At 43.9% G+C, this 14,141-nt stretch overlaps 1 protein-coding gene across 1 annotated transcript; it reads right to left on the bottom strand.

The window, feature by feature from the left end:
* Positions 1 to 987: 987 nt before the first annotated feature.
* Positions 988 to 4,409, bottom strand: LOC120700118 (diphosphomevalonate decarboxylase MVD2, peroxisomal-like). The gene is made up of 10 exons (XM_039984305.1): positions 4,063 to 4,409; positions 3,513 to 3,711; positions 3,158 to 3,221; positions 2,935 to 2,998; positions 2,760 to 2,840; positions 2,490 to 2,576; positions 2,209 to 2,366; positions 2,076 to 2,124; positions 1,546 to 1,667; positions 988 to 1,463 (listed from the first exon to the last, which is right to left on the bottom strand). The coding sequence occupies exons 1-10, from the start codon at positions 4,279 to 4,281 to the stop codon at positions 1,241 to 1,243; spliced, it is 1,266 nt and encodes a 421-aa protein (XP_039840239.1). The 5' UTR covers positions 4,282 to 4,409; the 3' UTR covers positions 988 to 1,240.
* Between the last annotated feature and the right edge of the window lie 9,732 nt (positions 4,410 to 14,141).

Here is a 14,141-nt window from a genome sequence, read left to right on the forward strand (position 1 = left end):
TTTCAATCATTGTAAAATTTCTCTTAGACTTTTAGTGCCTAGTGGAGCTTTTTTCCAATGACCCCCTTTTGATGCCATTGGAGTTGTTTGGTATGGTCGGGGCTGTCTTCCACAGTCATCTCAGTGCCTTTTAGTAGCTTAAATTATTTTATAAGCAAGCATCAACACTGCAACAAGCTCCACACGAATGTTTCTGCTTGTCTCTTCTGCTATCTAGTCTCTATCCATAATAAAAAATAAAACAAGCTAGCATCTCCTCTTCAACAAAGAAAATACAGCTTACAGTTTCCAAGCATATGGTCCCTCACTTTTGCTGTCCTTTTTCTTGTCCCTAATACGGTTCATATGACAGATCTTTTCTCATTGGCAAGTGGTGAGTTTTTGTAATTTTTTTCCTGCCATGTTCCCATATGCAATGCAATACAACACGATTGACAGTAGTGGCTATCCGTGCTCTGAATCCTTCTCTTCTGTATGCCATCAGAAATCTTCCCTTCGGCTCCCTCCTTATTAATCGCTGATGTGTTGGCCATGTTTCTACAATAAACAATTGACAACAAGAGATGGTGTTGACTAATGCTCTTGGAGCATCAGCACGAGGTTTTCGGTTTTCCTCATGTGTGGCGTTGACTTCCATGCCCATACCACCGGGTCATCATCATGGGCCTTCTGTATTTACAGTGAGGCGGCTTGCATGTAAATAAAACAGTAGAAAATGGGCAATTAGCAAGTGTTCTAGCTCAACCATATAAAAATGTTTGATATTTAAGAGGATGAACATGTACTCGTGTGAGCTTTAGCGTTTTGTAACCGAGCTTCTATATTTAAACAAATTAAAGGTTGTAGTGATGAATTGTCAACATGGTATCTGCCGTACGTCCGCGGCCAGGCCAACTTGAGTGTACAGTAGCCATGGCATGTGATACAGATGGTACACGAATTTTATTATTCCACAATTTGCCAATCTCGCAAAAACTTTCAGCTTCATACGAGCTGTCTGGTGAGGAGAAAACGAGAGAGAGACAGCTTATCCCACAATCTTTTATTGAAAACAGCTAGCCACGCCATTTTTTATTTTGCATCAGCAACACAACAAACACCAGCCCAAATGGATGGATCGACAATAGTACAGGATCAAACCTACAGCACTGCAAATTAGAGTAGGATATGCTCTAATTCCCTGCATGAAAACAAGATAGTACGCAATCCTAATGTATCAAACCAAACCAGTACTCTAAAATCACGCTCCTTTCGGAAGCCCCGTGATTGAATTAAGCAGCGCTTGGCTTTCGTCAGTGACAACCTTTGGGCCAGCCCCAAGCCTGCTGCAGATGAAGTAGCTAACGTCGCCCTTGAATTTCTGATCATGTATCTTCATCTCTGGAGGCGCTGGGAGAGCCTCAACGTCTTCTATGGAATGCAATCCAGCATCACTTAGAATTGATTTGTCGCCGACCAAATAGCTGCAACATGATGTTGATCAGATAAGATATATATACATAGTCAATAATACAGAGTTAATTCAATCGTGAATATCAGACACACCTGCTCAAATCCTTGCCATGTGGAGGGAAATAGTACAAGAGCTTCTGAAGGAGAAGTGCTGCAGTTTTACGGTCTCGTGCAATTAAAACAGCATTAGGGCCAGCATCGAAGGTGTAGGCAACCTGCCATTAGAAATGCTCATCTTAATTGCACACTCATAAATGGTCTCACTATCACGTCAATTGCACCGCCACAGCAATGATGGCCTTGTAGTATGGATGAAATAACGCCATCACAATCAGCCTATATAGCAATTGCTAATGTGACAAAGGCAGCAATGTTTACCGAGGTTCACTCTTAAAGTTGAATTATTAAATCCAGTTATACAAGTCAAAAGTGTTTTGGCCAGTGCAGTAAAAATTTCTCAATCTGATATATTCATGAAACTGCAACAGACCCAATTGGACGGTTTTGTGCTATTGGAGCAATATTCACTGGGATACAACAACAGAATTAACTATGTTCTAGGATGAAGTTCAGAAATTTTTTAAAAAATGCGGAACAATGTTCATCAAGAATAATAGAAATACCTGTGGGCATCCTTCCGAGTGGTTCCACTTCTCTACAAGGCTAATTATCCTGCAATTAATTGAGACCTAAATTCTTAACTCTGGCATTTCAGGAGCGACAGAATCCAAAAGCAATACCCTGCTAAAAACATACCTGTGTGATGTATCATTCATATAAAAGATGGGAGGGCTCGTATCTAAACATACAGCATGAAACTGATTGCTATCAGCACAAGTTAACTTGGCAAACGATTCAAAGTCATGATTCTTGATAGCCTCTTCCATTTTCAACACCCGACTTGGCACTACAGTCTGAAGCATAGGAACAACCAGCGCAATGCACAGTAAGAAGAGGGAAAATTATTTTTGAGAAATTTAAGCTCCTATCAGTAAACTGTTTGAACAAATTCAAGTTCATAATGAGAACACAATCACCTGGGCCCTGTACTGCAAGAGGGGACTTGTTTCAACACTATCCCGCATCCCGCTGGTGCTACTTGTTTCCTTCTGCTTTGAACTGACCTAATTCACAAATGTGTATCAACTATTTATGATACCAGGTAGAGCAAAATTAAAGGGAAAGTTACAGGTAAGGAACATGAAAAAGAGATACTACACAATTCATGATTGCTATCACTGAAGTCACATGACAATGAGAAGAATATGTAGTAGGTCATGTGGAATATAGATCAGATAGACACATACCACTGCAATAATAATTACAAGATCCTTCCAATGTGCTTCATCAGCAAGCTGCACCGCAATACTGTCACTCCCATCATCTTTCTGCATAAAGTAAGGCCTCGCTTAGACTTTCTGAACAGGAAAAGCATGCATTTAGCTTACACTGTTTCTCTGTCACAGCCATATTGTTACTCACTTTTCCCATACACCATTTCACAAATCCACCATAGATACTGCGGCATGCACTCCCAGATCCCTGCCTGCTTGAAGTTTGACATATATAAGCTGGGGCTTACAAGACAATTTACTCACATACTGAATACTGATTGGCAAACTCCTTGCACTGTCTCTAGGGAAAAGGCACATGAAAAAGAAAGCACGAAAATGATGGAACTATTGTATAATTAACATGAACAGACCTTGCTATTGAAGAAAGCTCTCCATAGTCTTCTTTCACATTCATTAGCTTTCCAAGGGTGAAAACTGTTGCAGTATTTCAATAATAAACTATTATGCTTTGATAAATGGTTTATAAAAGCAACAACATGAAGAAATATCTATAAACGACTAAGAAATAGTAGTTCGATTAGAAACATAATAGCGGTATTAGTAAAATCACCAGAGTACTTCCAAAATATTACAAATTTACATTTTTCACTAGTGTAATTGGCTAAAAGCAACCATTCAGTGCACTAGAAACAACGAGAAGTGAACGCCGACTGATTTTTGAGAACCTATAACATAAGAGCATCATGATGTCTGAAGAGACTGTACCGAGACAAGCAAAGCCAGCAGCTGAGGAGGCCAAACCAGCAGCGGTGGGGAAGTTGTTATACGAAGCTATGTGGACATGCAACTTCTCCCAGTCCTCTTTCTTTATCTTGATCCCCTTCTTTTCATCCTCAAAATCACGAGCACGCCTCCTGATCTCTCTCAGGCAGCTCTGAAACCTTCCTCCTGACAACGAGATTTCCTGCTCCAATTCAAACCAAAATCATATGAAAACCATACCACACAGAAGGATGATAAACTTTTCAGTGTTATGTTCCATCCAATTGAAGTCCCACACTCCGCCCTAGGATTCTATGTTTGTCACTTACTCATTGTCCAAAGTAGCAACCCTGAAACTACAGAAAATACAAAATAGGCATACAATATTTTAGCAAACGACAAAAGAAAAAATTGGAGCTCTGCACACTTCGATCCAGATCCAGATCGAGGCAACAGCAGCCACTTCGATGAACACAAGCACCAAATGCCAACAGTAGCCAGTGTAGCACACTTGAAGTGAGTAAGGAGGGGAATCCCATTCCCGGCACCGCACCTTGCCGTTGAGCCACATGCTGTCGGAGGCGAAGGACGGGCTGACGGCGACGGTGGTGGTGGCGGAGAGGTGGTCGGGGTCGAGGGTGACGCTGACGCTGTCGTTGACGGGGAGGATGAGCGCCTCGTCGCGCTTCCCCCAGTACTTGATCACCGCGATGTTGGTCGGCGCCCGCCCCGTCGCCAACAGCGCCCACTGCCCCTCCGCCTCCGAAGCCATTGGAGCCGCCCCCCCCGGCGCTGCCAGCGTCTCCGCCGGAGATCGTAGAGGGGCCCCCTTCGCGCGCGGCGGGCGGCGGAGGATGCCGCGGATCGCGAGCGCGGGCGTCAAGGAGGAGCTAGACGGCGGAGCAAAAGGGTCTGCCGGCGGAAAACGGCGGCGGCGCGGCTTGCCTTGTTGATGGGCCGGCTCAACCGCTCAAGTGACACCATGGGCCGGCTTAGTGGGCTGGGCCTCCTGTAACTGGGCTTGGTGGGCTGGTCCTCCTGTAACTGGTCTTTTTCGAGGCCCAGAAACATTCCAAAAAAATTAGGCCCAGAAACCGCTCCGACATAAAGCCGCCAAGGTCGCATCGTGGCCGCACGTTATGGATCTGACGGCCCAGATGGCCTCGGACCCGGACGGTAAATGAAATGCCGTCCGGGGGGTGGACGGTAAACCAGCACCGACACCGACCACCCCGCCCCACCCCCCGACCGGCGACCGGCGCCGGCGCATCCGGTCTGCGCCGCCGCCGTCGCGCTCGGCGGTATCATCTGTGGCCACCGCATGGAGAGGACGGCACTCCCGTCCCAACCCTTCACCAGCGTCGCGCTCCGCGCAGGCCGTAAGGTTGCCGGTGTCCTTCGCTGCCCGCGCGCCGACGCCGGCCACTGCGCCGCCCGGCACCGCAGGTCGCGGCTTTCCGTTCCTGGCGCGCGCCACGTCCTCCCCCCTGCCGCGCGCCTCCGGCTTCCCGGCGGACAGGACTAGGTCGACCTTCGTCTTCTTGCGCTGCCTGGCTGCCTGCCATGCATCCCTGTCGGTGACCCGAGTCGGAATCGGACACTACTACAAAAACGTTGATTTGTCCCGGTTGGGAAACCGCTGTTGTCCCGGTTTCCCAACCGGGAACGCCTGTCCGGGACAAAAGGGGGTGCCCTTTTGTCCTGGGTGTGGCAACCGGGATAAAAGAGGACCTTTTGTCCCGGTTGGTAACACCAACCGGGATAAAAGGTGCAGCCAGCGCCCACGTGGCTGGCGCACCCTTTTGTCCCGGTTGGTGTTACCAACCGGGACAAAAGGTCTCTTTTTTTTCATGTTTTTCTTTTCTCAATTCTTTTTCTATTTCAATTATACTTTTGCATTTCAATTAAACTTATGTATTGGAATTCAGTGTGTATGATCTCTACTAATATATACATATATATATAGTTACTTATATAATATTTGTCCTAGATAGTTTTCATATATAAATTAATTCACTTATATATATATATATGTATACACATATCTATAAATGTGAATTCCTTTACATATGAAAATGTCTAGGACCAATATTATATAAATATATATATACACATATATATTATTGGAGTGCTTATATATATAATACATACATACTCCATCATATTTGCATAGGTATATTCGTTCTTAATTACATAGTAGAATTCGCCTTTTGGAAATTTAATACATACATACATACTCATAAATAGAAATTTAATACATAGACACACATATATATTTACATAGTTATATTCGTTCTTAATTACATATATACGCATATATTGTCATATTTGCTGTGATTGTCAATATTAGATATTCCATCATAGTAGAATTCGCCTTTTGGATCGATGACTTGCTCAACAATAAATCCGGAGAATTGTTCTTGAATCGCCATAATCTTTTCCTCCGGTATGAGTTTATCGCGCATCTCCCCGACCTATGGAAAAAGGGGATAATTAATTTCGACTAATTAAAATACGAGTTCAAATATTAACAAGTTTTTTTACTTACTTCCTCCTCCCAATCTGTCCAGCCCTTTGGAGGACCTACCAGACCATGGATGTTCTCGCATACATAGTATGCGCACAATACAGTGCCTGGTTTCTGCCTCGTACACTTTAAGAGAGAAGAAATTATCAGGTATTTACATGAATATATAATAAAACTAATGAATCGTGCAACGAATCATCCAAGCGCGTACCGGAAAATCTGTCTTGATCTTCAATTCCTTGTCAAATTTGCCTGGATGATTTTTAGCGAATTCTTTCCAAACCCTGTGCATGATTAGAACAATTATAGTCAAGTAACAAAGTGATTCAAATTATCGGTCATGGACGGAGTAGTGGTAGAATTACTTTTTCATCATGTTAAGAAGATTTTCGTATTGTTCTGGAGGTCTCCTCAATGAGTCCATAACCACGAGTAGGCTCTTCTCGGGAATTATGACAATTAGGACAAAGTGTTCACTGCAAGATTATACGGAGGCAGTTCTTGGTAGTTAAGGTTTAAACAATTCGATTATAGAATAGAAAGAGTTAGACGGAAGGAATCACTCACGCAAAGTTGTAAGGAAACAATATCATTTGCTTGTTGTGATGAACGCTTATGTACTTGAACAAGTTTTGGAATATGTCATCGGGATTGTCACGTAGAAGCCTCCAATTACAAGTAATTGGGTCGATGAAGCCGAGGTGAGAGTATCCCTTTCTTCTGCAAGTATGTATCTCCATTCTACATGATACCGAATAAATCAAGAGATCAGTATGTTGAGATCATGCAAAACAATACGTAAGGAGAGTAAAATACTTACAGAACCCACAAGCCGACCATAGAGATGTCGAGGGCCTCCTGATGGAATAGTTGGTAAATTTCTTCCCAGTTTATCCATATAATGGCCTCCCCCCGTAAGAAAACGTCATCTTTAATTTTTGCGCCCTGCATGAAGATGCAATCGGCCATCGCACGCATGTAGTGCTGGTGCAGCTTATACATTTGCGTTGGAAGCACAGACACTACTTCGGGGGGTACAAGAGTTTTGCCGATCTCAAACGTCCATTTGACGACCACATCGGCCTTTGGAATATCTTCTCCCCCTGCAATCTGAGCGGCCGTCAGGTTTGATTCTTTCAGAAATGTAACAAAGTCTTGTTCTTGCGTCGTCTGTCCCACTACGAGAGGCTCTATTGATTGTTTCTTTTGGGCTCCGAGCTGTGGAACGTCGGACGGCGACGACTTTGATTGTCTCTTCTTTTTCTCAGTAGTTTTGATAATTGTGCGTTCGTAGTCTGAAGGGGGGTCTCTTGGAATGAATTTTCTCTTATTTGCTTCGCACATTCCCTTAAAAAATTTCAAATCTATCGGATTTATGACTTTCTCGGGCTCCGGCTTCGGCTTGAAGTGCTCTTTAACTCTTTCTTGAGTTATCCGATCGCATTCTTCAAGGCTCATGTCCCAGGGTTTAATAGGAGCCTCCTTGGTTTTCTTCTTATTTTCCTTCTTCTTTGGAGGCTCCCTAGCCGGTGCAGCTACCTTCTTTGCCGGCGGCCGTTTCTGCTTCTTTGCCGGCGGCGGAGGGGGTGACCATGGAGGCGACGGTGACGCTTGAGTGTTCATCGGCGCATGAGATGATGGTGATGGAGAATGTGCCGGTGAACCTTGCCGAGACAGTGCTGCCCTTGGGGAGTTTTGCGGAGATGCTGGTCTTGGAGAGGCATGCTGAGATGCCGGTCTTGGTGTTTGATCATCCGACTTTAGGACAATGTAGCGCTTATCCCATAGGATGTAGCCATGAATGGCTTCTGCTAGTGTCCTCTCCCCATCGCCTCTAGGAATATCAAGCTCGAGCGTCTCCCAACCCTGGCACACCTGCTCCACGCCAACTCTTGTGTATCTAGACGGAATTTGCTGCCCGTGGTACACGTCGCCTGGTTCGGTTGGCATGGCGGTACCGTACGCAACAGTGAACATTAAGTTCTTAACGGCAGTCTGCAGGTCACAAGGTGTCCGGTGGGTGATCTCATCCACTGGAAATCGCTGCGGGGCCAACGCTTCAACTGCGGCCTGGATCCCCGTGGGCTCGGCGGCGGCGACGTCTGTGGAAGCGCAGCTGCTTTTCCGCTGAGACAGGTGATCGGCTGCGACACTAGGCTCTTGAGGCAACGTTTGCGCTTGCTGTTGCTGGCTCATTGCTACAGCCACTTGGCATTGAACCTCTTCCTCCAGTCTTTGATCGTGTGACATGAGCCATTCCTCTAGCCTTCGCAAGTGCTCCCGCTCATCATTCTTTCTTCTTTGCCGGCTTCTATATGAATCAATGTAATCCCTGAACCCATACTTCCACGGAACCACGCCTTTGCCTCTTGTGCGGCCCGGATGCTCTGGATTCCCAAGGGCGTAAGTCAGCTCGTCCCTCTCTCTATCCGGCTGGAATGTTCCCTCGGCCGCTGCTTGTATGGCCTCCTGTAGTCTCTGGGCTGCTCGCTGGATGTTTGACCCATAGATGCAGTCACCCGTCAATGGGTCCAAGCTTCCCCCGTGACCATAAAACCAGGTCCTTGACCTTTCAGGCCAGTTCATGGTCGCAGGTTGGATGCCTCTGTCAAGCAGATCCTGCTCCATCTTCTCCCATTTGGGTACTGCAAGCTTGTAGCCTCCTTGGCCTAGAGTGTGATGGTACACTTTCTTCGAGGCATTGTCTTTGGCCTTCTGCACCTTCTGAAGCCCAAGCTCTGAAGACTTGTATTCCACAAATGCATCCCAGTGACCCCTGAGCTTTTCGAGCTCGCCGGTAAATACGGGTGTGGTCCCGGTCTTGATATATTTCTTCGTCAAAATTTTCTTGAATGATCGCAGCTGTTCGGCCATCTTACTCAGGGTCCAGCGCTTGCATATCTCTTCGGATTCAGCTGGAACCGTGAAGTTTTTCTTAAGCTCCCGCCAGCACCATTCTTTTTCTCTTTCGGGTACCGCATCCCGTTCCTCGCTTGGATTGGAAGCTTTCCAGAGCCTGAAGCTGATCGGGATGTTGTCCCTGACAATACATCCGGATTGTCTTATGAATTTTTTGGCGGCAGCTTCTGGAGCGATCGGTTCGCCATCTGGACCAACTTCCGTTATAATGAACCGCCCTTCCAGTTTTTTTGTTGGGCCTCGCTTCGTCTTTTTCTGCTGCGACGATGATCCAGACGGCTATAAAAAACATTCATAGTATTCATATAGATTCAGATGAAAATATGATTGTCACTACAAATGATTATAGTTGTGATATGTACATTAGCACTTTGTTCAGCAGCAGCGTCATCCTGAATAGATGGTGCCTCAATTCCATCACCGGACATATTCAAATATATGTCGGTATTGCTGCCATCATCAGCTTGTTCAGCGACATCTCCTTGACCTTCGCCAATCATATTCAACAAGAACTGTTCGTCTTCCGCGTCTGTGTGTCGCGGGTCCATCGTAACTAAAATATGAATACAAATAAAACCCTTAAAAAATTATCTAAATAATCCACATATTTGCGAGCATTTGACTAAGTACTGATCGATGGACGAGGTCGAGTAATATTCTCTAAGTAATTCAAGAAATGAACTTGAAATATTCTATCGATAATTTCACTAAGTACCGATCGATGGATGAGGTCGAGAAATATTTCACTAAGTAATTCAAGAAATATACATGAAATATTTAAAAGAAATTTAAACTCACTTTACACATACATACATACATTCATACATTTAAAAATTTGTAAATATACCTTAATTTACACAACAAATTATGATTTCACTCTTAACAACAAATTATGATTTCACTCTAAATAACATGAACTCTAAATTATGATTTCAAATTATGAGCATGTCCCAAAGTTACATGAGTGTAGCTTCCTAGCTACTGAAAATGAGCCATAATTGGTCGACGATGTCGATCTCAGTGCTGCAAACACTCGACACACTCTGAAAACTAAAAATTAAAGAACATTGGGGAACTATACAGAGGCAGGAGCTTCCCAACGTAGCGAGAGGTTCTGGGGTTCAATGGAATGGAGAAGGTGTTGAGGGGACTCTCGTAGTAGGACGATCTTTTAGGAGATGAAACCTCGGTGTATGATTCCATCTATTTTTAGGTACAGGCAGCTTTAGTAGTTTATGTACCAGGCTGCATTACTTTTACCTTTTAGGTAACAAATGTATTGTTGAATGATTGATCGCTCTTATACTAGTTTACCATGCTTCTTAGTACACAATTCTCGTAATTTTCTAGACCTTCATTGATCCTGTACAATGCTAAATTAACCATATAATTTGCTACTTTCTTTGAATTGTGCCGATTTCATCAGGTTCTTTTGTTGTGGTTGATTTTATGGACTTAGGTCTAAGTAGCACGAAACTAAAAGTTTTTTTATTAGTAAATGTTATAGAAAATTTATGGATCCATGTTACTTACTTGCCAAGAGTTTTCTTTCTAGTAAATCGAAGTCAGCAATTTACGTCAATTAAGTTGGACCCTGAATGTTATTATAGTAAATTCATAGATTCATGTCAATTACTTATCAATAATTTTTCTCTCATGCAGATCATAATTAGAAAATTATGTTAGTCATTGTTGTGGTACTGTAAGTTTGATGACCAAGCATCAATGCACCTACATTTGAGAGCAGCAGACAAGCATGGTGATTCTGTTAGTGCTCTGTGTTGGAGGGGACGAGATCGAGCTCTACCTTTGGGTACGCGGCGTGGGCTCTGGGCGGCGGCGACGTCAATGGCGGCAGTGGCTTTGGGCGGCGGCGTGAGGTCGGGGCTCTGGGCGGCGGCGACGTCGATGGCGGCGGTGCTCGGCTCGCGCGGTGGGGGGAGCAGGACGGCGGCGGCGGTGGCTCTGGGCGACGGCGTGAGGTCGGGGCTCTGGGCGGCGGCGACGTCGATGGCGGCGGTGCTCGGCTCGCGCGGTGGGGGGAGCAGGACGGCGGCGGCACCAGGCGCAGATGAGAAACCAAGTGTTAGGGGAAGGGCGAAGGAGGAAGGAAATATATGGGGGGGGCCTTTTGTCCCGGGTGAAGCCACGACCCGGGACAAAAGGTCCTTTTGTCCCGGGTGGTGGCTTCACCCGGGACAAAAGGGGTTTTTGGGCGGGCCGGGAAAATTCCCAGCCCGCGGCCCACCTTTAGTCCCGGGTGGATCTACCACCCGGGACAAAAGGGGCCCGTTTTCCCTCGTTCCCGCCTAATGTTATGTTTGTTTTTGTTTCTTTTTACTTCTCTTTTAAAATTGGCTTTCATTTGTTAATTCAGTTAATAAAATTATGATTCCAAAAATTATGGAACAAAATTTCTTATCTCTATATAAACTTGATACACGCAACAAAAATAATTAATTTTCATTCAAGTGATTGGGTCAATGAAATATCTAACTTTTTTGAAATCATATTTGTTATTTTGACCATGCAAAAATATATTAGGTGAAATTTTTTTTCGAATTGTTGCTTTTCGACAGAAAGTGGATTCTATCACGATATTAACGTTTAAAAAGTGAATTTTAGATAAAATTAAGCAATTTCATGATATTAATGAGTAGTGTGTGAGTTTGAGAGATAGTGTGTGTTAGTGAGATTGTGTGTGTTAGTGAGAGAGTATAGTGTGTTAATGTGAATGTAATTTCATGAAATAAATAAAATTAGTTGAGTAATCCATTATTGAATGAAAATTATAATTGAGTCTAGTAATTAAGTGAAAAATATATAAAATAATATATATAACACATAAAGTATAATTGTACAGTACATATATAATAAAAGTATTCGAATTGCGATTATGTTTTTATACAATAATATAAAATGATTCAAGTACATGAAGGATTAGCGGTAACAGACTTTCTCTTCACAAATGTCCCTTGATTATGATCACGGCGCAAGTATGGAGCATCATCATTGGCTAGCAGGATGCATGGATCAGCATTTACTTCGAAAGGTGGAATGGCAACAAAATTATTATATTCTTCTGAAAAGTCTGTCTTGTCCTCCACTCCAACGATGTTTTTCTTTCCTGATAGAACTATGTGTCGCTTAGGCTCATCCTTTTGCTTGTTTATCCCCTTCTTTGGCTTGCTGGACATGTCCTTAATGTAGAAAACCTGAGCGACATCCTGGGCTAGGACAAATGGCTCGTCTCTATACCCAAGATTGTTGAGATCAACTATTGCCATCCCATACTCATCTTTTGTTACCCCTCCTCCAGATAGCTTAACCCATTGGCAACGAAATAGAGGCACCTTGAAATTGGGACCGTAATCCAGCTCCCATATCTCTTCAATGTAGCCGTAATATGTGTCTTTTTTTCCATTATTGTCCGTGGCATCCATACGAACACCGCTGTTTTGGTTGGTACTCTTTTTATCTTGGGCTATCGTATAAAATGTGTTTCCATTTATCTCGTACCCTTGGTATGTTAAGATATTCCAAGATGGTCCCCTAGCCAATAAGAACAGTTGTTCACTTATATCCATGTTATGCATTAGATGCTTCCGCAACCAGCTGCAGAAAGTGTTCATGTGCTCACGTGTAATCCATGCCTCAGACTTTTCTGGGAAATTGGAGAGCGGAATTTTCTTGTGTTCCTCGATATATGGGTCAACCAAGGATGATTGTTGAAGAACCGTATAATGCGCTTTCTTGAATAAGAAATCATCTGTGCAGACATAAGATTTCTTTCCTAATGTACCCTTTCCAGTTAGTCTCCCCTCATATCGCGATTCAGGGACTCCAATCGGTTTAAGGTCATCAATAAAGTCAACACAAAAGTCAATGACCTCCTCAGTTCCGTAGGCACTGGCGATGCTTCCTTCTGGACGAGCTCTATTACAAACACATTTCTTGAGTACCCCCATGAACCTTTCGAATGGGAACATATTGTGTAGAAATACTGGTCCGAGAATATCAATCTCTTTGACAAGGTGCACTAGAAGATGTGTCATGATGTTGAAGAAAGATGGTGGAAATATCAGCTCAAATCCAACAAGACATTGCACCACATCGTTTTGCAGCTTTATCAAATTCTCCGGGTCAATTATCTTCTGAGAAACTGCGTTGAGGAAGGCACATATCTTCACGATGGTTAACCGGACGTTATCAGGCAGAATCCCCCGCAGCACAACCGGAAGAAGTTCGGTCATAAGCACATGGCAGTCATGGGACTTGAGATTTGTAAATTTCTTCTCTGCCAAATTTAAGATTCCTTTTATATTGGATGAGTATCCAGATGGAACCTTTATACTGCTCAAGCAGTCAAACATGGTTTCTTTCTCTTCCTTGCTAAGAGTATAGCTGGCAGGACTTAAGTATTGTCGTCCATTATCTCGCTGTTGTGGATGTAAGGCATCTCGTTCTTCCATACGTTGCAATTCTTGACGTGCTTCTACTGTATCTTTTGTCTTTCCGTACACTCCCAAGAATGCTATCAGGTTGACGCAAAAATTCTTCGTGAGGTGCATCACATCAATTGCATGACGAACATCTAAGACTTCCCAATATGGTAGCTCCCAAAATATAGATTTCTTCTTCCACATGGGCGCCATTCCGTTTTCGTTCGGAACAGGTTGGCTACCAGATCCCTTTCCAAAAACAACTTCTAGATCTTTTACCATGTTGAAGACGTCTTTACCACTACGGTGCATCGGTTTTGTTCGGTGGTCCGCTTGGCCTTTGAAATGCTTGCCCTTCTTTCGTACCACATGCCTGATGGGAAGAAACCGACGATGACCCATGTATACAACCTTCTTACAGTGAGTCAACCATATATTATCGGTATCATCTAAACAGTGTGTGCATGCTTTGTATCCCTTGTTCGAATGTCCTGACAAGTTACTAAGAGTAGGCCAGTCATTGATCGTTACGAACAGCAATGCTCGTAGGTTGAAGTTTTCCTGTTTGTATTCATTCCACATCCGTACACCTTCATCGCCCCAGAGCAATAAGAGTTCTTCGACCAATGGTCTTAGGTACACATCAATGTCATTTCCGGGCTGCTTTGGACCCGGGATAAGCACTGGCATCATGATGAACTTTCGTTTCATGCAGAGCCATGGTGGAAGATTGTACAGACAAAG

The sequence above is a fragment of the Panicum virgatum genome, chromosome 3K (assembly GCF_016808335.1).
Source record: "Panicum virgatum strain AP13 chromosome 3K, P.virgatum_v5, whole genome shotgun sequence".
NCBI lineage: Eukaryota > Viridiplantae > Streptophyta > Magnoliopsida > Poales > Poaceae > Panicum > Panicum virgatum.

Coding starts and splice junctions, on each gene's coding strand:
- LOC120700118 (XM_039984305.1), bottom strand. CDS start 4,281: ATGGCTTCGGAGGCGGAGGGGCAGTGGGCGCTGTTGGCGACGGGGCGG. Junction 3,222..3,512: donor TGCTGGCTTTGCTTGTCTCG/GTACAGTCTCTT, acceptor ATACTGCAACAG/TTTTCACCCTTGGAAAGCTA. Junction 1,668..2,075: donor ACTCGGAAGGATGCCCACAG/GTATTTCTATTA, acceptor TTCTAATGGCAG/GTTGCCTACACCTTCGATGC.